Here is a 19,613-nt window from a genome sequence, read left to right on the forward strand (position 1 = left end):
ACTCATCAGAACTCAGCTGCTCCATCTTCTCGAGGTCTAGTTGTTGGCCATCTTTTCCACAAGCTCCACCATCTCCTTGTCGCGAGCCTTGATTTCAGTGTTGATCTTGACCAGAGCCCGTGCCACCTTCTCCCTCTCTTGGGGAGTCAGGTCCGCAGGCGCGACTCCGTCGGACCGGTAGAGGACCAGCTTGTGGATGTCCTTCTGCTCCTTGAGTCTCTGGGACTCTTGCCTGGCTTGGTTGAATCGCTTGGCAGCGGAGATAGTAGCCTGATCAGAAGGCATTTTGGCTAACTTTTTTAGTTGGTTATGGGGTAAGGTGTGATTTAGTTGTTGGTGAGAGAAGACTGTTTCCGAATGTCGGTTGACTGTTTGTGTTGATGATGACGAATTCTCTTGATTTGGTGATTGCAGCTGGCTTATTAGTTGTCGACTTGCTTGGTCCCTGCGTTCAATTTCTGGTGTAATTGTTCTGTTCATTCATTCCGCTTGGGAGATGTTCTTGTGATCGGCGTCTTTGTTGGTCGAAGGGGTCTTGCAAATCTACCCACACCTTCATTCCGCTCATCAAGGGGCCTTTATCTAAAGAATGACTCTTTATTGAAACATCCTATGGGCAGTTATCTTCATCTTTCAATACCTTCCTGTTCAATTGCGTCCCCCTGATACCCCATTCGGGCAACGACACTGTATCCAATGGCTAAGATAACGACAGGTGAGCAGACACAGATGGCAGATGGCAGAGTGTGCCTTATCTCTCAGCCTCGACTCGGGTGGCATCCATTCCGGCTCAAGGCTCAGGTCGTGCAGCTTGGCACTGCCAAGCATCTTATTCAGCAAAGAGCCCCAAGTCAGCCCAATTCTCCCGGCTCAGCTGAACTCGAACTTCAATCCACAAGAACCCCACGATGGAATGGCTCTGGGGATGGCTTACTGGCCTTAGAGCCGCCTTATGTCCCTCTTGTGGTTATAAGCTTGGGCCTATCGACTGGAAAGACGGCTGGAACTGGGTTACGACATTTCAAAGAATCGACGAAGCCTTGGCACTCGGCTGCCGAAAATGCATCTTCACTGTCGACTGCTTAAAGGCCTGTCCGACAACGGCAAACATCGATTATTCTTTGATTGAGCGAGCCAAGGCTTGGAAGATGCACAACCTCATTTTTGTTCTTGTCAAGGACGAAGGGTCCGAGGCTGGATTGCGCAGCATCGATCTGGAGATTTTTTCACCTCAAGGTGCGTCAACATGAGTTGTTGAACGGACAAGATCTGATTGATGGATAGAAGGCAATGCGCTTGACATCTTGCAGATCTCAACGGTGCGGAAGACTCTCATCGGAGACACAGCCTCAAAAGATTCTTTTGCCATGGTTTCCTCCTGGATAGATGAGTGCTTACAGACGCACCCAGACTGCTCAAAGACTGAACAAAGCACCCACGAGAAGAGAAAGTTTCCAGCCCGACTCCTTGACCTAACCAACGGGAAAGTGGTGCTTTGTGAGGGCATCCGTCCAGACCGATACGTCTGTTTGAGTCACTGCTGGGGTAAAACCGCCCACACGGCCTTGACGACAAATAAGACATTCAAAGACCACCTTGTCGCCATTGATTGGAACTGCCTCACACAAACCTTTCAAGACGCCATAGTCATCTGTCGTCGCTTGGGTATACCTTTTCTATGGATCGATTCTCTCTGTATCATCCAAGACTGCGATGAGGACTGGAAACGCGAGGCCGCTCTCATGGGGAGCATTTACGAATCCGCCTTCTTGACTATCGCCGCAACCAGAGCCAGCAATAGTTCCGGAGGTTGCTTCTCCAAGGCTGACCCGGCATTTATTGGATCCCCAGTGCCCGGACACCCCGGCTGGCTGGTGAGAGAACAACCGACTAAGTTTCCTGCCACGTGGTTCGACCTAGATAACGAGTCTTCCGGATTTCCACTCTTAAGCCGAGCATGGGTGTACCAGGAGATGAGGCTCTCTCGACGCGTCTTACACTTTTGCTCGGCCGAGATCATGTGGGAGTGTCGCTCTGCCAAAAGATCCGAGAGCGGCATCAGTAACGAGTATAGAGACTCTGAAAACCAACAGATCTACCCGGGGACAAGTAAGATCGAGGTTGGAGAGTACGCCCATCTCGACTGCGCCAGCCTCTGGCGGCAGACGGTCAGAGAGTTCTCACGGCTCAACATCACTTTTCAAACTGACAAGTTACCTGCCATGGCTGCCCTCGCGGAACGCATGGCTGAGAGGAGAGCGGGCCATGACACGTATCTAGCTGGGCTCTGGCGCAACACCCTTTCTCAAGATCTTCTCTGGAGGCGCCTTGTCAAGGACGACGCCAGAATAGACCGCGATTACTCCGCATGTCGCTGCGAGCCGTTTTGCCAGCCACGACCCAGCGGCGTACCAACCTGGTCCTGGGCCTCGACGTCTTGTACCGTGGCATGGGATGCTGGATACACCGTGATGACATCCTTTACTGTCAAGCATGTGCACTACGATGCCGCTGGGCCAAGATACCTTGGGGGTTGCTCCATGGCTAGAATCGAGATTGAAAGCCCCGTTGTGAGGGTTGAGCAAATGAACGATGCTTCCATCGCGTTGCGTCACATTATAGGTCTTGCGAGTTACCAAGACAACTGTGCTAGTCAACAGGGCCAACAATCCACAATCGGCCAGTTCGCCGTGAGCCGCTACGTGCCCGATCGAGCCCCCGACACCATCCCCAGCGAAGTATACACCGATATGCTCTTCATCCCGATAGCTCACCCTAAGTCGGAGTGGCATCTGGACATTGTTGGTCTACACGTTGGGAAGAGGCGTGGGTGTTGCGACTACGAGCGGCTCGGTTTGTTCGGCATGCAGCATGGAGAATATTTCAAGCATTCTCATCGGACATTTGTGACCAAGCATGGGTGGCCTTACGAGGATATAATAAGAAACAAGGTACCGGACAAGGAGCCGTTCACCAAGAGACTGTTGGATGTGTTGTTGGAGATGCCTCGAGAGGTTATCACGCTCGTCTGAAGACGTTCGCTCTCTGCCTTCCTTGTTGGGCTTGGTTGAATCCGCTTCACGATATCCGGTCGCCCCGCCGACAATGATCTTCATAATGGCGGGCATATGCAGTAGACCGCCCGCTGAGGGGTTGACGATGCAGAGAAGCGAGTTGGATGGAGGTTGCAGCAATGCCAAGTTGTCGGTTCCACTATGTATCCTACCTACTGAAAGATCATGAAGCTTGCTAGGTGCAACTATGATCTGTGTATTCTTGATATTGCCATTTACTCGTCTTATCTCTCTCGCCTGTTAGGGCATGAGAATTGTGTTATTCACATTCTGCTTACCACAGTCAAACCTTGACTCTTTGCTGTCCACCTCTACAGGGCCACAGTTGTGAAGGCCTCACGGTGGGCCTTGTGGAGCTTTTGGTGATGCAGCGGACCGAACTGACTCACACAAGCGTCTGGACAAGGCGGACAGTTGGTTATCTGCCTCCACCACGAAGGCGACATATCACTATTGTCTTGCCAAAGCTCTCTGTTTTGGTATCAGAAGGCATACTCAACTGTGAAGTAAGCTGAAAGGGGCTTCTTATGCAGTACTAAGTTCACACTGTAGCACAACGGTCGCGTTCTAGATTGATCAGTGGTCTTCACACATTACAAGTTGGTTACACAGGCTAAAATATTTGTGTAGCGTTGTTGTAAAACTTTTCCAGTGGCAAACTTGCCAGCGAAGGGAGGCTCTTCTGACTCAACATGACCCAATTGGACTACCGAGGGCCAGTAACCTCGAGACCATTAGAAATTGAGGCCTTCTACTCCACCATTGGCGGCTCTGGCCCTTGTTGAATAATTCGGCACTTATGGATTCCAACGTCCAAAACTCGAGCCGAAAGTCACGAAACCATCTGTGGCTGGCTGGTCTTGGTTCCTCGATAATGACATCCCGGTAAGCGCCGTGCAGTAACCAAGCTTTGAGGGGTAGGTTACATCAATCAGGCATGAAGTCGCATGCTGTCGTCCCGAATCTGACTTGGGTCCGCTGCAAACCTCTGCTTTGGTAAATAGGATCCGGCATATGCCGTCCCGAATTGGCCATGCTAGACAGGCATCTGCCTGCAGCATTTTACTTTGGTCGACTAGACCCGGTGTAATATCGTATGCTGTGTGCACCGGATGCGACCTGTTGGGCCGGCATTTGTCTGCAAACCTCTATTTTGGTCAAAGGGACCCCTTGTAGGTCATACGATTCGCGCTGCTGTCACTTGACGGGGGTTGTGAAAATTGACTTCTCTGATGTGTACGCCCTGAATTTCTACAGGCAGCCACATAAAGTCCAGCTGTTCATGCCTGACGGGGAATCTGGTGTATATAAAAGCAGCAGCCGCTGTTCGATCGTCTGACTCTCAGTACCAGACAAGTCTAGACTGTTTACATTTCGATGAATTCCAAGCATTGCCTCCGTTGTGAACTTGACAACACCTCCCCAAGAACCCATCCCCCACCCCAAGTATCGCCGTTACCGCCGCCAAAATGAAGGACGAGCGAGTAAGCGACCATATCCGTTTCCCCCGCTATTCCTACCGCGTCTCCCGTCGCACGGATGGCATGAGTGGATACAACGATGTTATGGGACGAGCTGTGTTGATCTGCATCATCAATGATCTTGCCGACGTCGTCGATGCTGTCGAGGATCTTCGTCTACCTTCGAGGCCTGAGGACCGGGCCAGACTGAGGATCGAAAGACGAAAGATGTGTGACTCTGTGATCAAGGGGGCCAATGACTTGACTGCCATATTCGACTCGGTGAAAGCGGAGAGCAAGTACACCGATCTGGCCCGTATGTGTCCCTTTGTTGTTTTGTCTGCCAAAAGCTAATCGCAACAAACCAGCCAAGAACCTGCCGCAGTATCGCAACGAGATTTGTGGCCAACTGTTGAACCCACTTCGAAAATCCGATCCGAGAAGAGCCACCACCTACGGGCGGCCATTTTCCTTTACTCCATACAGGGAGAAACTGCGCATCATCCTTTCCGGCATCGAGCGGGAGCTTCGTCGATGGCTAAAGGTGCCCCGAGAAGAGACGCGGAAATCAACAAAACACGGAGGGCAGCAACAAAAGAGCCGACCGCGCCGAGGTTCATCACCGCCAAACCAGCCGGGTCTATGCACCGTCATGTAGATTCTTCCAAAAGAGGAATCAGGGGACGCGTCATGGATTTAGCGAGGACATGGTCTGATTTTAAGCGACGGAAAACAACAGTTGGGAACACATACAGAACCAAGAGACTGCGACTTTCTTACATCGTCAAGGAGACGAACGGGATACAACTAATTTGGATGGGAGGATTCAAATAGATAGCGAAAATGGTTATGTTGGAGGCATTTTCATTACATTTAGGTAGTTAATCTTAATTTCATTTCATTTCGCCAACTCTGCTCCAGGCATAAAACTATGCACTTGAATATTCACCTTATGCATCAACATGCTTCTTATTATGGTTCTGGGATAAGAGGCTTCCAAAGATCTCACCGCCTTCTTGAAGATCCATGTGAACCATGGTTATTCTAACGTATTTCGTTAGCGAACAAGGAAGATAGCGTGCCGAACACAGCCGACAGGGGACATTAGAACTGTCTCAGCGAGATATCTCACCGCCGAGGTCCAAACTGACGCAATATTAGTCTTGAATCCAATCAATAAACTGACTAGCCTAGTATTCATCAAGCCACCATCGCAAAATGGCACCGATGGCTTCTGGCTGATGGTAAGCGGAAAGATGCCCAGCTTCGTCAACCGAGTAGAACCTCAACCGATCCGTCCCTTTCCAGAAGCCCCCTCTCCTTACGCCCCATCCTTCTACATCTGTTGTGACTTCACCGTCACTAAAGTGCCAGTCCTTGTAGCCGAGGTTCTGATACTGTGCCTGGCCCTTCCAAGGTTGCTCATCCAACATTCGCATTTGGCCCGGCGTGTTTCTGTAGACCTCGTCAGTTTCGTGGAATCCAACTCTTGCACTAGATGGCTCACATAATAATGTCATTATTTCCGTTGATGAACAGAACTTTGATGTCTGTCTCGTCAAGAATCCAGGTTAGCTCCCGAGTCACGGGGAGATGTATATGTCCATCCTTCTCCCAGCGCTCGCCCACGTCAAAGTCAATCAGATTAAATGGGAAATTGTGAAATCCGAGTTTTTTCTGGACCCAATTGCGATTGAAATACTTCCAAGTAGGCCCATATGCAAGGTTCGAGCATATAGGAGGAATCTCACACGGATGTCGGCCTAATTATGCCATGTTAGAACTGAAACAAAGTTCATCCTCCTTGAGGAAGATTGGGCGTTGGAGGTGAGGCAACTGACTGTCATAGGGATCCCATCCTCCAGGGCGTACTCCATCAAGGAGATACTTGCCAAGAGTCTCCTCGCAAACCTCGTTTGCGGCACGGCAAATGTCGATATCGTAGGACTCTCTACAACGAGCTGCCATCACCTCGCAGGTGGGTATCGCGGCTTCCATTGCAGCGCAGGCGGTATCGTTCATCAGGGGTGTCTTACGGCCATCAGACGCCCAGTCTGTGCAAAAGAAGTCGTAGTAGCCGACAAATTGGCGAGTCGCGTCGATGTACCCATCCAAGATGACGGCTGATGAGATGTTGATACGAGGCTCGAGGCCCTTCTTGGCATTCTCTCGCTCGAGAGATGCTATGTATTGTGTGTAAGCAGTGACGTAGTGACCTCCCATCGACTCTCCCGTTATATGCCACGGCCGTCCGGCAAGTTCCGGGAAGACATCATGTGATAGTGTCGACAAGAATGAGTACACATCTTGGGCTCCCTGTTTCAGGGTCACGGCGATCTGATCTCGATCTGTTATCTGTGAGAAGCCGACACCCACTGGTTGGCTGAACAAGGTTAGCCAATTTGATTCTCACATTTTACCTACCAAGACACGAGTGAGCTTACTCGATGTAGACGACGTTTGCTTGATCGATCCAAGAATATTCGAGACGCTTAGTCGAGTTTCCGTCACGGTTTACAGAGCAAGGGCCACTACCCATGAACAGTCCCATCTCTCCCGCTGCACCTGGACCACTAAATGTGGCCAAAAGAGGTTGATTAGCATTAACTTGAAGTTGTTAGAAGCTTGGTTTTGACTCACCCACTCATCCATAGTAACAATGGGTCTGTTTCTGGGTTGCGTCGGCTCTCAAAGTACCCTAACAACATGAGTCTCGAGCCCATTGTCTTCGTGACTGGGAATACGCACAGAAAAACATAGACTTGTCGGCCGTAACGTTGACTGTGCCCGTCCATTGCCGAGACCCAGCATCACAGAGGCCAGGAGACTGTTCGCGGACGTCAAAGTTTGAGCCTGGCAGTTCATCAACTCCGGTTAGTGGCTTCTGTTCCTGGGCGTTGGCGAATAGTGTCTCGCCAGCTAAAAATGCTGAAACAGCTATCCGAAACATCCGCATGATGACCCGTCTCTGGATCGCGTCGAGGCGCGGTATCCCTGGTGGTGCGCGTAAGAATATGGAGGATCCAAAACTTGTTCCTGAATTACTAATTACGGACTCCATAGGATTGGGGCGAAGCAACCACGCCACGTCCTTCCTCGGTTAGAACACAAGCCGGTGTGGGGCGTCAGGAACGAGGATCAGGACACCCATGTTCAGCATGCGATCTTGCTCCGAACCCCTTGAGGGAGCCAGATGGTTCCTTGTTGGGTTGTCTTATGGTTGCTATTCTTACCAAGCGATAAGATGTAATCTCCCAGTTGCCTTCGGTGTGGCGGGTTTGTACGGAGCAACATAGCATTGTTGCTTTACAAACGTTTACGCTTGCGCTTTGGTAGCTACCTGTGAAACAACCAAATCCATTTATTGGCCTTTCTCTGCCAATCGCTCACTGGAATTAGACATCAATGCATATAAACACTAACACAAAAACCTAACCAATTATACTCGTACTTCCAAATTCATCAAGTGATTTACAAAGTTGTACTCTTCCTGTGTTAACCCAGCGTTAATGCATGTTGGGATTACCCTATACCAGAATGGGATCTGCAATAAGTGCAACCTTGGAGGCCGTCTGCCGGACTCCGGGATATGCGAAAGGCCCGGAAACAGACACAAATAGATAGTCAGCCCAAGTACCTGTGTGTTGTGGTGACTCTCGGCCGATCGACCCGGGTTGAAGAGTTCGGTGCTCGGCCTCCGGCGTCGGAGTGGGGCCGAGATCCAATTCGGCCGAAAGAACGGAAAACGCCGTACGCCCATCCCCAACCACCCCACCATGGTTAATAATACGCTTGATACGTAAAAGTGAGATCCTTCCACCAATCCAGAGCCTCTTTATCTGACAGAAAGGTCAAGTTTAGCAAGGCTGACGGCCCTGCCAGCCCAACCAGCTTTGCCAAGCCGAATTGCTTCTCGGCTCAGCTTACGGTTGGTCCATTCGCCATACGCTACGTCTGCGCTGATGCTCTTTTTTCCCTTCTCGGTTAAAGGTGACGTCTGACAAGGAACCACCTTTCTCTCGTAAGCGCAACTTGACCGTGAGCGCGGGGACAGACAGTTGAGCGAATTTAAACCCGACAGTTCCCTGTTGTTCAGCTGTCAAGATATTTCTGAATCATCAAGAATACCATTATGGCGGACGACAAGCAAAAGCCGATTATCTTCCTCGTCCACGGTGCGTGGCATCGTCCCCTGCATTATCGCCCTCTCATCCATGCTCTCCAAGCTAAGGGCTTCACCGTTCTGGCACCTCCCCTGGCAAGCTCTGGATATGACGACTCAGTAGACGGCAAGACGTACCATGACGACGTGAAGCGTGTTCATGATGTGCTGCTGCCCTTCCTGGATGAAGGACGAGTTGCTATTGGTATCGGTCATAGCTACGGCGGAGTGCCTCTCACCGTAGCCATCCAAGGCCACACTATCGCCGAGCGGGCAGCAAAGGGCCTCAAGGGGGGAGTTGCATCAGCCATCTACATTTCAGCGACGCCGGTTATCGCCAAAGACATTTCCATGTATGAGTCTGTGGGAAACAGGTATACTACAGACTGGCTCCACGAGGTTTCTGTATGCACTCTACATCCCACTGCCCAACCTGAACATCTACTGACACGAAATTCTAGGAAAAACGTCTCCCGCTTAAACCTGACATCGCGCCGGATGCCTTCTACTTCGATGTTGAGAAGTCCATCAGGGATGAGGCGATGGCGCATGTTTGCCATCAGAGCCGCGGACCCTTTGAGGTTCCCGTTGTCTGCACGCCAAAGGACCTTGACATTCCCAAGACCTATGTCGTGTGCCTAAACGACAAGATCTTCCTAAAGGATATCCAGGCCTACGTGGCGGATAACTGGGGAGCCAAGCCTCTTGAGATCGAATCGGGACACAGTCCGTGGTTGATTGATTCTCACAGAGAATGGCTTGTGAATCTGGTTGGAGAGGAGGCGGCTAAGATCTAAGGATGATGGTATGGATCTAACGCATCAGTTGGGGGTTTCTACGTTGAAGCATATTTTGTGTAGGGAGGTATTGTTAAGAGGCGGGAGCAACATAGAACTAGAAGTCGGCTATTTACGTCGACATTCCCCCCGAGATGCAATACCCTGTCCGATAGCCTAGACTTGTTTCTAGGTAAACCGAATACAACTATTTCTAGTTGATATACGCCATTTATGGAAGTAATTTATCTCTTGAGAAACCCCTCTCTGATTGCAACTATAGATACACGCCCATCGAATGATCTCCTGCTAGGTACAATTTGAGGCATTGTCTGTCAAAGGCACTAGCTCTTGCCGTGATAGCCAAAACTTCCCCAATTAAACCCAATGGGACATGCACTTTTTATTCAAGTCTCTATAGTTATATATCCTTGGGAAAACTAAGTGGCTATAATGCTGAGCTGGGATTGGAGGAGGCCAGCACAAAGGTTGCCTTATAGTTCGCCTTCAGGCTTTTTCTGCCTTGTGCCCAGTCCTGCACTGTCATTCGTATTTTCTGGACCAGATAGCTCACCGCTTGTTGACAGATAAAATTCTCGACCCTCTCTCCTTCTCCAGCACTCTTGTTGCACTCTATCTAGGACTTCACATCGATTGTGAGGCAGCTCTCTTGCCAAGATGGCTGACCTATCGACGCTGGCCAATGGCTTTAGCGTGGTTGGCCTGGCGGATGTGGTTTGCCGTGCATCCATCCAGCTTTATGACTTGATACAGGGACTGCGAAACGCTCCAGCAAGACAGCAGCGATATCTGGGTATTCTAAGAGACCTTACGCTCACTGCTACTCAAGTACGACTTTGGGTCGAGAATCATGAGAGGTCCACATTCTCTGTGAGAGAAGGCCAACACGAGCTGCAAGGAGTATCGACTATTCTCAAGGGTTCCGAGGATCAGATCCGGCAATTAACAACCTCTCTTACCCCATCTACAGCCTCAACCTGGCTCGGTCGATGGCGATCAGTGGCCGGTTTTGCTTGGGACGAGACGTCATTCCAAGATTCTTTCGATCTCTTGGAAAAGAACAACAACCGCTTATCCATTTTGCTCCAACTTTGCTCAATGTGAGTCATCCTTCACGGCCTCTGAGGATTATCCTTGAGTTGGGGCTTATCTGCCAATAGAAAGAATGGAGTTGCTCTTAGCAGAGAAATGAAAACCGTGAGCTCGAACTTTCATGACCTTCTGAATGTCCTGCTCAGTTCGGACTCCACCGTTCGCCAAGACCTTTGCGCTCTCAGAGACCAGATCCAACTGCAGACGAGGAGCACACCCTCCAATGCAGAGTTTCAACTTCTATCCCAGAAGATTGGCGAGTCAAGCGAACAACTTAAGAATCTCCGAGATGATCAGCATCTTCACTATTCAGATTTGAACAACGCCCTTGTTCGTCAGGCAGACCTCCAGAAGTCCCTTTTGTGGGCACTTGAAGACGCCAGGAGGCCTCCTGCTTTGGCGATGAGCGGCCTTACTTCAATTGTCGCCGCCACTCAGATGATTGAGGCAAATTTAGTACGGCCAGCACCTGCGCTTGAGCATTCGAGTCATCCCAATACCATATTTGGTATACAAAATCCTCATCAAGTTTTGCTGTCATTGCTGCTTATCCGCCCGAGGCTGCTGTCTTGTATCCAGCAGATGGCCCTCGCAGGCGGAATGCATCTTTCACAGTCCGAAATCTCATGGGTGCAGTCGGAATTTGAACTACTGCAGCGTTCAGCTGCTTTCCTACTTGCAAATTCAACCGCGAGCGAGAAGGATTTGCAGTCTTGGGGATCCCAGACGTACAGATTCCAGTCTCGGCCAAAGAACATTCAGTTTCGCCACAAATTCGCTGATAGAACTGCTGGAGGTCTTCTTATCACTGACAGCTCCGTGGCCTATGATGGACCGAGAGAGTCTCAACAAGCAAATAGGTTCCATGATTATCGACTTGCCTGCATAACGCATCCAGCAGACTGCAAGCCATCTGGCCTTTTGGCAACCTTCCGCAGGATGCAAGATGTTATGATGACAAGAAGTCCTCAGATCACTCGAACCTTGCGTGAGTTGACTATTATACCTGAAGACTCACCGATCTATCAATACGCAGTCGAAAACGATGTTGAAAAAATGTGTGAGATATTTAGTAAACGGGAAGCATCACCGTTTGACTACACACAAGACGGGATTTCCTTGCTTGCTGTATGCTTTTAATCATTTGAGGCGTATACATACAGATGTAGCTGAAGATGCGTTCTCCTAGGTCGCAGCACTCTCTCTCAGTTCTGAAGCGGTCGAATTTTTGCTTCAACAAGGAGCCGATCCGTTTAATTGTATTCTCGACAAGTCGTAAGTACCTTGGTATCGCTTCAAGAAGCTTGACTGAGTAGGTACCATAGGGGCGTCCATGACATTTGGCATGTGATGATCAACGACATTCCTGGCAGAGTCAGCGACGGGTGGCTTTTCGACGTGACAGAAAGACTACTACAAACAGCAAATCTTATATCCAAGAGAGGTCTTGATCCACCAGAAGAGACTACGGGTCCTCAAGTGTGGATAAGCTTAAGGGTGGCTGCCTACATCGATTGGGGGGAGGCTCGGACTTATCGGTTAAGGGTTGTGGAGCGCTCACAATGCCGCGATCTCACACATGACGAGTGCGTATGTTTGTCCTTCATTGAAGGTTTAAGGGAAGGACTGGATAATGTGACAAGGGCCGAGAAAGGTTCTTTGGTCTTCATGTCAGACTCAGAAAGCCTTCTTCGTCCTGGACTGGAACGCGTTGCTCTTTGTTACTCCAACGTTACAGAGTGAAAGTTCAATGCTGGTTTCGAGCTTTCTCCCGAGGACTCGGTGCAGGTGGAGATTACACCGAGAATTCTTGGAGATCTGGCTGCACTTGAAAGGAAGACGAGAGAAACTGAGGGGACTTTGAATTGTTGTGACCTCACAAAGTGGTTTTTTACGGAGCTGCTGGAAATACTCAAGAAAGGGGAAGTTTATCGCACCGACAGCTCCCCCCACAGGGAGAAACTCGGCCTCCTTTGAATTCTACCTTGGACGCTATCACCGCCCCTGACCTGAGGCCATTGGTTGCGTAGTTTGGCCACTGACGAACTGAGAGAGGAGCCGAAATGAGTAGAAGCGAGCAAGAGCTGGGCCTAGCTAGAGCGGCCCTGCAAAAGCGGCGCTGTATTAGATAGATAAGACAACTCGACGGTAGATAGATCGGGATGATATTTACATATGAAATACGATACAGGATACAGCTACTTTTAGACTAGTCCTTGACCCTACCAGCTGATGCTCATTCTAGAGAGCCAACGACTGGCACTCCAAAAAGACACGCAGGAATAGCTTGATCATTGTCGTTGTCCGAAGTCAAAAAGCCATCAAAGTCGACATCACTGAATGTCTTGCCCGCATTCTGACAGTCAATAGCATTATTTGCCACCGTGTCAAAGTTCAAACCGGTGCTTGCGATAGCCCCAGCCGCATCACGAGGGTGCTCGCCAGTTGCAAGAGTAACAGGCGTTGTGCCATCGCGGTACTTGAATTGCATGCACTTGTCTCGGACGCGGGTGGATGGTTCAGAGATACACTGACCAAACTCGTCGGGGTCGGAGAGGAGGAGGTTCATGCTGATCTTTGTCCACAGCTGGGCGAGGGCAAAGATCTTGAGGTTCCGTGAAATGGCCTTTTCATAGTCTTCTTGGGAAGTCGGCGTGCTGAGACCAGCGCCATCTTTGAGCATATCACCAATGGTGTTATCTGAATGTGTGTTGAGGAAAATGTCATCGTTCTGCTCCTTCATATTCTCTTGCACCCAGGCGGGGACAGAGCCCAATAGGTCCTTGAGGATCTGAGGCTGGTTGTCGATGTTTTCATCTTGCTCGGCCTGTTCGTTGCGTGCGTTCTTGAGCAGCTTGCCAGCCAGCTTCTTGAATCGTGGAACAATTGTACGGAAGGCCGCTAGCTCAGGCCCGATGGGGGCTGGGACAAAGACGAGGGAGAGCTCTGCAAGCTTGAATAGGACCTCCTTGGGAATAGGCAAAGGCTCAGCCGTTGACTTGGTGACCAAGTCATCGATAAAGTTGGAGTTGAGGATGCTGTCAACAGCTGGCTGTACAGCATTGTTGATGTTGCGAAGATGCGTGTAGAGGTTGACCCATGCCTGGCCGATGAAACCAAGTTGGGGGTTGTGAAAGGCGCCGCAGACAGTTCCGCTAAAGTCATTTGATTCACCCACAAAGATGAAGTTTGTGGGGATCGTGCACTTGTCCGGGTTGTTCAAGTCGGAGCACTGAAAGTCGAGTCTTGGGTTGTCGTCTTGGAGGAAGAGTCTGGGGTACTCGGCTGGCGAGACTAATTAGACTTGGCCACAAGGCTTTACTGAGGGCTTGAACTTACGGACTTGGCCAAAGCCAAGAGTGCCAGATATCGTGGCATCGATGGCGTTTGTCCTCCAGTTCTCGGGGGTGAGGTCGCCTGGCTCGCACCCGGTGTTCAGAGTCGGCCCTTCATCTTCTTGTCGAGGCTTCAAAGGCGACGCCAATACAAGTGGCAAGAGAAGTGCTGTTAAGACTGAATTCATTCTGGAAATGGGGATATCGAGAAGGAACTGAACTGAATTGATGCTCCTGTCTCCTATCAAGATATTTGAAGGTTGGTTTGAGTCTGTTACAAATACATCCTCACAACGACAAAACAATATCACGGCGGAACAGCGGCCGAAAACGCCAAGAGTTTATGCATAACATGGTCAACAAGCGTAGCAGCAACACGGCGGAGATATGACCGAGGCGCTTCAATGTGGCATCGCGCTTATTAGATCACGTCTGACCTGGAGGCTAGCCTAGTGCTGATGGAGCTGAACCTTTTAGCCGTCTCACCAACTGCCGCGACCCCTGTCAAAAGGCATCAATTAGATTCTTTGTTTAACGAGTTGGAGCAGGTTATTGGATCCTTGATGCTGACCAAGCCGTTTGTGGCATTTCCTGCGAAGGTCGGGGCGGCCGCCCGCTTACTTTTTGGCAATGGACAAGTGCCGGATGTTGCATTAACCGATTACAATGATTCCAAACTTAGCGATTGAGGATGTAGCTTATTTTTATCCAAAGTCCCTCGTGACTGTAAGCGCAGTTGACGCCCCCAACAGGCGCGAGATAAAGAGAGAAGCGTATCACCCCCATAAGCACTCTGTCGCTTGCCGTTTCTTGCCCATCAAACCATACTGCGATCTTCTCATCTGCCACAATGGATCTCAATATGGAATCTGCTTATGAGCCTTACTCTCACCAAGGACGCTTCCATGAAGCAGAGCACCGTTCTGGTGACAAGTTGTTTGCCGCCATCTCAGATCAGCAGCTACTTCTTAAGCGAAAGAAGGCCGACCAGGGAACCCAACGAACTATCGAGGGACTTCGACTCGTTTTGAGAGTTACCGAACTACTTCTTGACTTGAGCACATTGGCATTGATGCTCCATGCTGCTATCGTGTGGTGGACAACGCGCAACAAGATTGTCGACAATGGGTCTGGTTGGAGAGTTATTCAATGGCTTCACACGGATATGAGGCCGACATGGACCATGATGGGCGTCGCGGTCGGCACTACTTTGGCCCATGTGGTATCTCTCATCACACAGTGTAGGAAGGTATGTTGGGGAGTTCTAGAGACCATTATTTACGCGACTAAGCCTTGTTCAGTTCCGTTCCATGCGCGAAGGCGCGTGGCGTACGCGAGCAGTCTACGCCAGATCGACATTCATCACGGCTGCTTGGTCTGCTGCGCTGGCCTACTTCAAGATGTCCAACGAAAATGCCAAAAAGACGCGCCATTGGGACCTCTGGTCTTGGACTTGCAATGTCCGAGATGAGCAGGGCGAGATTCCCTGGAACTCGTTGTGCACCGAGATGGTATGCATGGACCCTGACCTATGCAACTAAGCCTGGCTAATTCTTACTCTTCATTCTAGAACTATTGCTTCATTGCCTGTCTGGTGGCTGTACCGATGGAGGTTATTGGGCTCATCATCTTCATCCTTTCTCACCAGAGTTCCAAGCGTCGGGGCAAGTATGGAGTGCTCAAGGGCTAAATCCACACCCCAAGTACGTCTTACTCGGTTGGGGTCGAAATACATTACGATTTAGAGCAAATTATGGGAAAAGTATATATATATGTGGCTATACAGGATATTAACCTTGCGTTAACGGTACAAAGCTGTGTCAACTACAGGAGAACAATGCGCCAATAGGAGGGGCTTAGAGCGTCTTCAATGGGATTCAGATAAGAAAATTCTTGGCGTTCAGCGACTAAAAAGAAATACAAGCGTGTCCAACGTTACGAGTCCAAGATCGGACCATAGGCAGCGATACCGCGACTCTCTAGCTGATACACCACCTTGGCTGTTGTGCTCCTATTGGAGATGATGCACACACACTCTGCTCCACTCTCCTTGTAGACCTGATACGCCAGCTTGGTCATGTCCGGTCGTCCCCTTTCATCAGTATTCCAGATAAGAGCCTCCGGGTCACAAGAAAGAATCGTGTCGAGAATCCCTTGTCCGTATGTTGCGAGTGGATTCTTCGTCGACCAGACTACACGGCAAGGCACGCGACGTTCCATGATGACTGGCAAGCAAGGTCCGATTCCAGAGCCAGTGGCAACAAGGACTACCTTCTTGAACAGTGGCGCAACTGCGAGTACACCAGAAGCTGGGGTGCCGCGTGTCCAGATGGAGGTGGGAGGGTTCTCGATGATGCGTTTTGTCCAGTCACCGGCCTTTGAGACGACGATGGAGAAGCCCTTTCCATGAGGCTCGGGGATAGCAGCGAATGCATGCCATTCAATCAGAGGCCGGTCGGTGATGCGCACGCCTCGTGAAGTGCAGGGTCCGGGTGTGCAAAAGTCGAAATGGAGACGAACGGCGTGTCTCGACAGGGGCTCAGGGACAACCTTGACGCGACGGAGTCTTACCCATGGCAATGCAATACTGAGAGTTGTCAATGCTACCAGGTAGATAGTAGGGGACTTGGCAAGTGCTGGTCCCACGGGTCCTGGTGTGGTTGAGATTGTCGATGCAACAACATGAGTCCAAACAAGGGCCACGGTAAACCATCCAACGAAGCGATGTGCCCATTCGAACTGGTCGTGCATCTTGACACGTACAGTTGGATACGCCATAGCCAAGATGAAGGAAAGAGTAGCCATGATGACATATGTCAACGCAAGCACGAATGCTTTGATGGGCGGTGGGTTCTCCAGAGCAACATAATCGCGGCTTGAAGTGACAGTGAACATAACCCACCACGCCGTCGCGGAAACAGCACAGCCTGAATGAACACCACCATTGTGATAGACACGTGCGAAATGCCGTCTCATGCTCAGCGGCAAGGACGTCGGTACTCGAGAGCAGAGGAAGAAGATCGCGTTGACGACGTAGTCCTGACGAACAAGGACGGCGACGAGAAGGTTGGCGGCCACCGCTGTAGCCAGGTGAGAAGCCTGTGGCGAGAAGTTGCTGTTGCGACTTTCATACAAAAGAAAAATGAGTACGACGAGGTTTGCGATAAATATGACACCAAAGAGCTTGCGGTAAGCTGAAAGGGCCCGATGGCGTAGCCAGCGCCATCCATGGAAGCCATTCTTGGCTGGCAACTCGTCTTCTTCGGGTTCAACTTCGGTGACGTCGATGATGACGTCCTTTCCGTCCTTCTCCAGGTCTTGAGAAGAACCAAAGTGCTCGGCTTCCACAAGAGTTCCGTCGCTCGAGCTCCCCATTGAACTGCGTGGTGGCGATGGCCACATTGTCTCTGGACGGGGCTTCTTGACAGGGACTTCAGGAAGTTCCTTTTCGTTCTCTGCGGCGACTTTATACAAGGCTCTCTTGTCGACCTTACCATTGGGTGTGAGCTCCAATGTTGGCAAGTGCTTCCAGACGGTTGGAACAGCATAAAACGGCTGGCTGATGCTCACAGCCCTCTTCAGCTCACTCTCATCGATCCTCTCGTGAGCAGAGTAGAAACCCCAAAGCTTGTCTTCGATCTTGAGGGCACAACCCTTGATGACGGAAGGAGTTGTTTCGATGGAGCGAGAGACGCCGTCGAGTTCGACTCGGAAGCCCTGGATTTTAACCTGGTCGTCCTTGCGGCCGAGAGGTAGGAGGCTGCCATCTTCAAGCCATCGAGCGAGATCACCAGTGTTGAACATCATGCGGCTGTGCAAAGTTAGTGAGGCTCAACAGCATCTTGTGCTGATTGGTACTTACCCATCTTTGGTGAACTTATCAGGCTTGTATCGAGTCTTCGTCAAGTCCGGTAGACCAAGGTATCCTCGAGAGACTCCATCACCACCGGCCCACATAATGCCTGGCTCTCCGATCTTGACGGGATTCTCGTCGCCATCCAAGATATAGACATTCGTGTTCGGATTGGGCTTGCCGATCGAGAGCGTCCTACCCGGTCTGTGCAGGTGGGCAGTGTTGAGGATGCTGATCTCTGTAGGGCCACAGACGTTCCAGAACTTGACATATGGCGCCCACTTCTCAGCCAGAGCCAATGGGCAAGGCTCTCCTCCGACCGCGATGGTCTTAACGTTTGGGAAATCTTCGACTCGGGGCATGTACTTGAGGACAACGGAGGGGGTTGCGATGACTGTGTCGACTCGTCGGAGGCAGTCTGTCCATGGCTCGAGGCCGCTACCTCGGATGTGGAGGGTGCCACCGTTCATTATGGTGCCTAAAATCTCCCATGCGCCTATTATTTGTTAGATTGAGTCTCTTGTACGCGTCAGTTGACTTACACATGTCGAAAGCGACGTTCAATTGTTGTGCCACATTGCTGCCGACGCTGATACCCAGGCGAGAAGGCTCGGCAAGAAGTGTATTGGTAACACCCCCATGACGGACATCAACACCCTTAGGTCGTCCAGTAGTGCCTGAAGTGTAGATGACATAGGCTCCATGGTCCGGGCCAACATCGACCATGGGGTGTGCCGAGTTGCCATGTCTCCAAAGTCTTGAGTTTTGGTCGAGATCAATGACATCAACCAGTCCCTGGCGTTGGCGAGGGATACTGCGCACCACCTTTTCGCGGAACTTGGGGAGACAAATGACCACGGGGGCGTTTGAGTCCACAATGTCGAAGCCAAGTGTGTCATCAGTGACAATGCCGCCGTCCAAGGGAATGTATTGTCCGCCAGCCTTGAGAACGGCAAGGATAAAGACAACCATCTCGATACAACGCGAGTACACAAGAACGACACGGTCGCCAACTTTTAGACCAAAAGTATCTCGTAGCTCGTTGGCCAGCATGTTTGCTCGGCGATTGAGCTCGCGGTATGTGATAGTGGTGCCATCGTAGTGTCGAACGGCAGTAACCTCGGGATGCGCCAGCGCAGCGGCCTCAAAGGCATGATGAACAACATTGTAGGGAATAGATTGGCTAGGGCCTTTGCTGAATTTATTAAAGAGTACTCGATCCGCCAGGGAGAGGTTGTCAAGAGAATGGAAAGAAGAAGAAGCAGACATGGTGGGCGTTTGGCCGTGAGTTTCCGCCACGACACGGGACAGAAAATGACAGCAGTTCAGACATGTTTAAGTAATTCTTCACACAGCAATTAAGGCTCTTCAGAACGCGTTAAGTGGCAACCCGAGGTTGTTTGTTTTGGCTCTCTTCTGTCACTGATGACGACTACCAAACCCCTTGCACATAGCTGTAACAGTTAACGCTCAACTCCTGGCCCCCTGAGCCCCAGCGTCTATAGTCTCATCGGTAATCTCTGTCATCAAAAAGTCCGGGGCGGAAATATCTCCAAGGAGAAAGTTGTTCCGCTTGGCTCTGTCGTATAACCGGGTCCCAGACCCACGTCAGGTTCCAAGCTAGAACGTTCGGAGCAGTGACACCGAAACGGAGATCGGAGAAGAACATCTAATCTAGAAAGTAGCAGATTAGGCGAAACAGGCCACCCTTCGGGGTGGATCTTTCTTTTGAAACGTTATTGTTGTGCCTGTCGATATTCTCAAACTTTAAGTGGTGGGACTGGTTTCAACTCAGGGATCTCGCAGCTCGAATGTGGATTTACTTGGCATCTCTTGGAGG

General features: G+C 50.6%; 8 protein-coding genes across 8 annotated transcripts; 5 read left to right on the forward strand and 3 right to left on the reverse strand.

Annotated features, from left to right (window-relative positions):
* Nucleotides 1-908: 908 nt before the first annotated feature.
* On the forward strand, nucleotides 909-3,032 carry NCS57_00484500 (HET domain-containing protein; the record flags this gene model as incomplete). Its single annotated transcript, XM_053054792.1, has 2 exons — nucleotides 909-1,236; nucleotides 1,285-3,032. 2 exons carry the CDS (start codon nucleotides 909-911, stop codon nucleotides 3,030-3,032), a joined length of 2,076 nt encoding a protein of 691 aa, XP_052916952.1.
* A 1,511-nt stretch (nucleotides 3,033-4,543) lies between these two features.
* On the forward strand, nucleotides 4,544-5,192 carry NCS57_00484600 (uncharacterized protein; the record flags this gene model as incomplete). The annotated part of the gene is made up of 2 exons (XM_053054793.1): nucleotides 4,544-4,850; nucleotides 4,903-5,192. 2 exons carry the CDS (start codon nucleotides 4,544-4,546, stop codon nucleotides 5,190-5,192), a joined length of 597 nt encoding a protein of 198 aa, XP_052916953.1.
* A 532-nt stretch (nucleotides 5,193-5,724) lies between these two features.
* On the reverse strand, nucleotides 5,725-7,490 carry NCS57_00484700 (uncharacterized protein; the record flags this gene model as incomplete). Its single annotated transcript, XM_053054794.1, has 6 exons — nucleotides 5,725-5,989; nucleotides 6,042-6,297; nucleotides 6,376-6,917; nucleotides 6,979-7,107; nucleotides 7,175-7,232; nucleotides 7,283-7,490. The coding sequence occupies 6 exons, from the start codon at nucleotides 7,488-7,490 to the stop codon at nucleotides 5,725-5,727; spliced, it is 1,458 nt and encodes a 485-aa protein (XP_052916954.1).
* Nucleotides 7,491-8,666: 1,176 nt separating this feature from the next.
* NCS57_00484800 (AB hydrolase-1 domain-containing protein) lies at nucleotides 8,667-9,493 on the forward strand (the record flags this gene model as incomplete). Its single annotated transcript, XM_053054795.1, has 2 exons — nucleotides 8,667-9,101; nucleotides 9,158-9,493. The coding sequence occupies 2 exons, from the start codon at nucleotides 8,667-8,669 to the stop codon at nucleotides 9,491-9,493; spliced, it is 771 nt and encodes a 256-aa protein (XP_052916955.1).
* A 657-nt stretch (nucleotides 9,494-10,150) lies between these two features.
* Nucleotides 10,151-11,774, forward strand: NCS57_00484900 (uncharacterized protein; the record flags this gene model as incomplete). The annotated part of the gene is made up of 3 exons (XM_053054796.1): nucleotides 10,151-10,593; nucleotides 10,654-11,573; nucleotides 11,755-11,774. 3 exons carry the CDS (start codon nucleotides 10,151-10,153, stop codon nucleotides 11,772-11,774), a joined length of 1,383 nt encoding a protein of 460 aa, XP_052916956.1.
* Nucleotides 11,775-12,821: 1,047 nt separating this feature from the next.
* On the reverse strand, nucleotides 12,822-14,108 carry NCS57_00485000 (uncharacterized protein; the record flags this gene model as incomplete). Its single annotated transcript, XM_053054797.1, has 2 exons — nucleotides 12,822-13,870; nucleotides 13,925-14,108. 2 exons carry the CDS (start codon nucleotides 14,106-14,108, stop codon nucleotides 12,822-12,824), a joined length of 1,233 nt encoding a protein of 410 aa, XP_052916957.1.
* A 662-nt stretch (nucleotides 14,109-14,770) lies between these two features.
* On the forward strand, nucleotides 14,771-15,610 carry NCS57_00485100 (uncharacterized protein; the record flags this gene model as incomplete). Its single annotated transcript, XM_053054798.1, has 3 exons — nucleotides 14,771-15,169; nucleotides 15,222-15,431; nucleotides 15,491-15,610. 3 exons carry the CDS (start codon nucleotides 14,771-14,773, stop codon nucleotides 15,608-15,610), a joined length of 729 nt encoding a protein of 242 aa, XP_052916958.1.
* A 245-nt stretch (nucleotides 15,611-15,855) lies between these two features.
* On the reverse strand, nucleotides 15,856-19,042 carry NCS57_00485200 (AMP-binding domain-containing protein; the record flags this gene model as incomplete). The annotated part of the gene is made up of 3 exons (XM_053054799.1): nucleotides 15,856-17,731; nucleotides 17,783-18,269; nucleotides 18,316-19,042. The coding sequence occupies 3 exons, from the start codon at nucleotides 19,040-19,042 to the stop codon at nucleotides 15,856-15,858; spliced, it is 3,090 nt and encodes a 1,029-aa protein (XP_052916959.1).
* Between the last annotated feature and the right edge of the window lie 571 nt (nucleotides 19,043-19,613).

Source organism: Fusarium keratoplasticum, chromosome 3, assembly GCF_025433545.1.
Source record: "Fusarium keratoplasticum isolate Fu6.1 chromosome 3, whole genome shotgun sequence".
Taxonomy (NCBI): domain Eukaryota; kingdom Fungi; phylum Ascomycota; class Sordariomycetes; order Hypocreales; family Nectriaceae; genus Fusarium; species Fusarium keratoplasticum.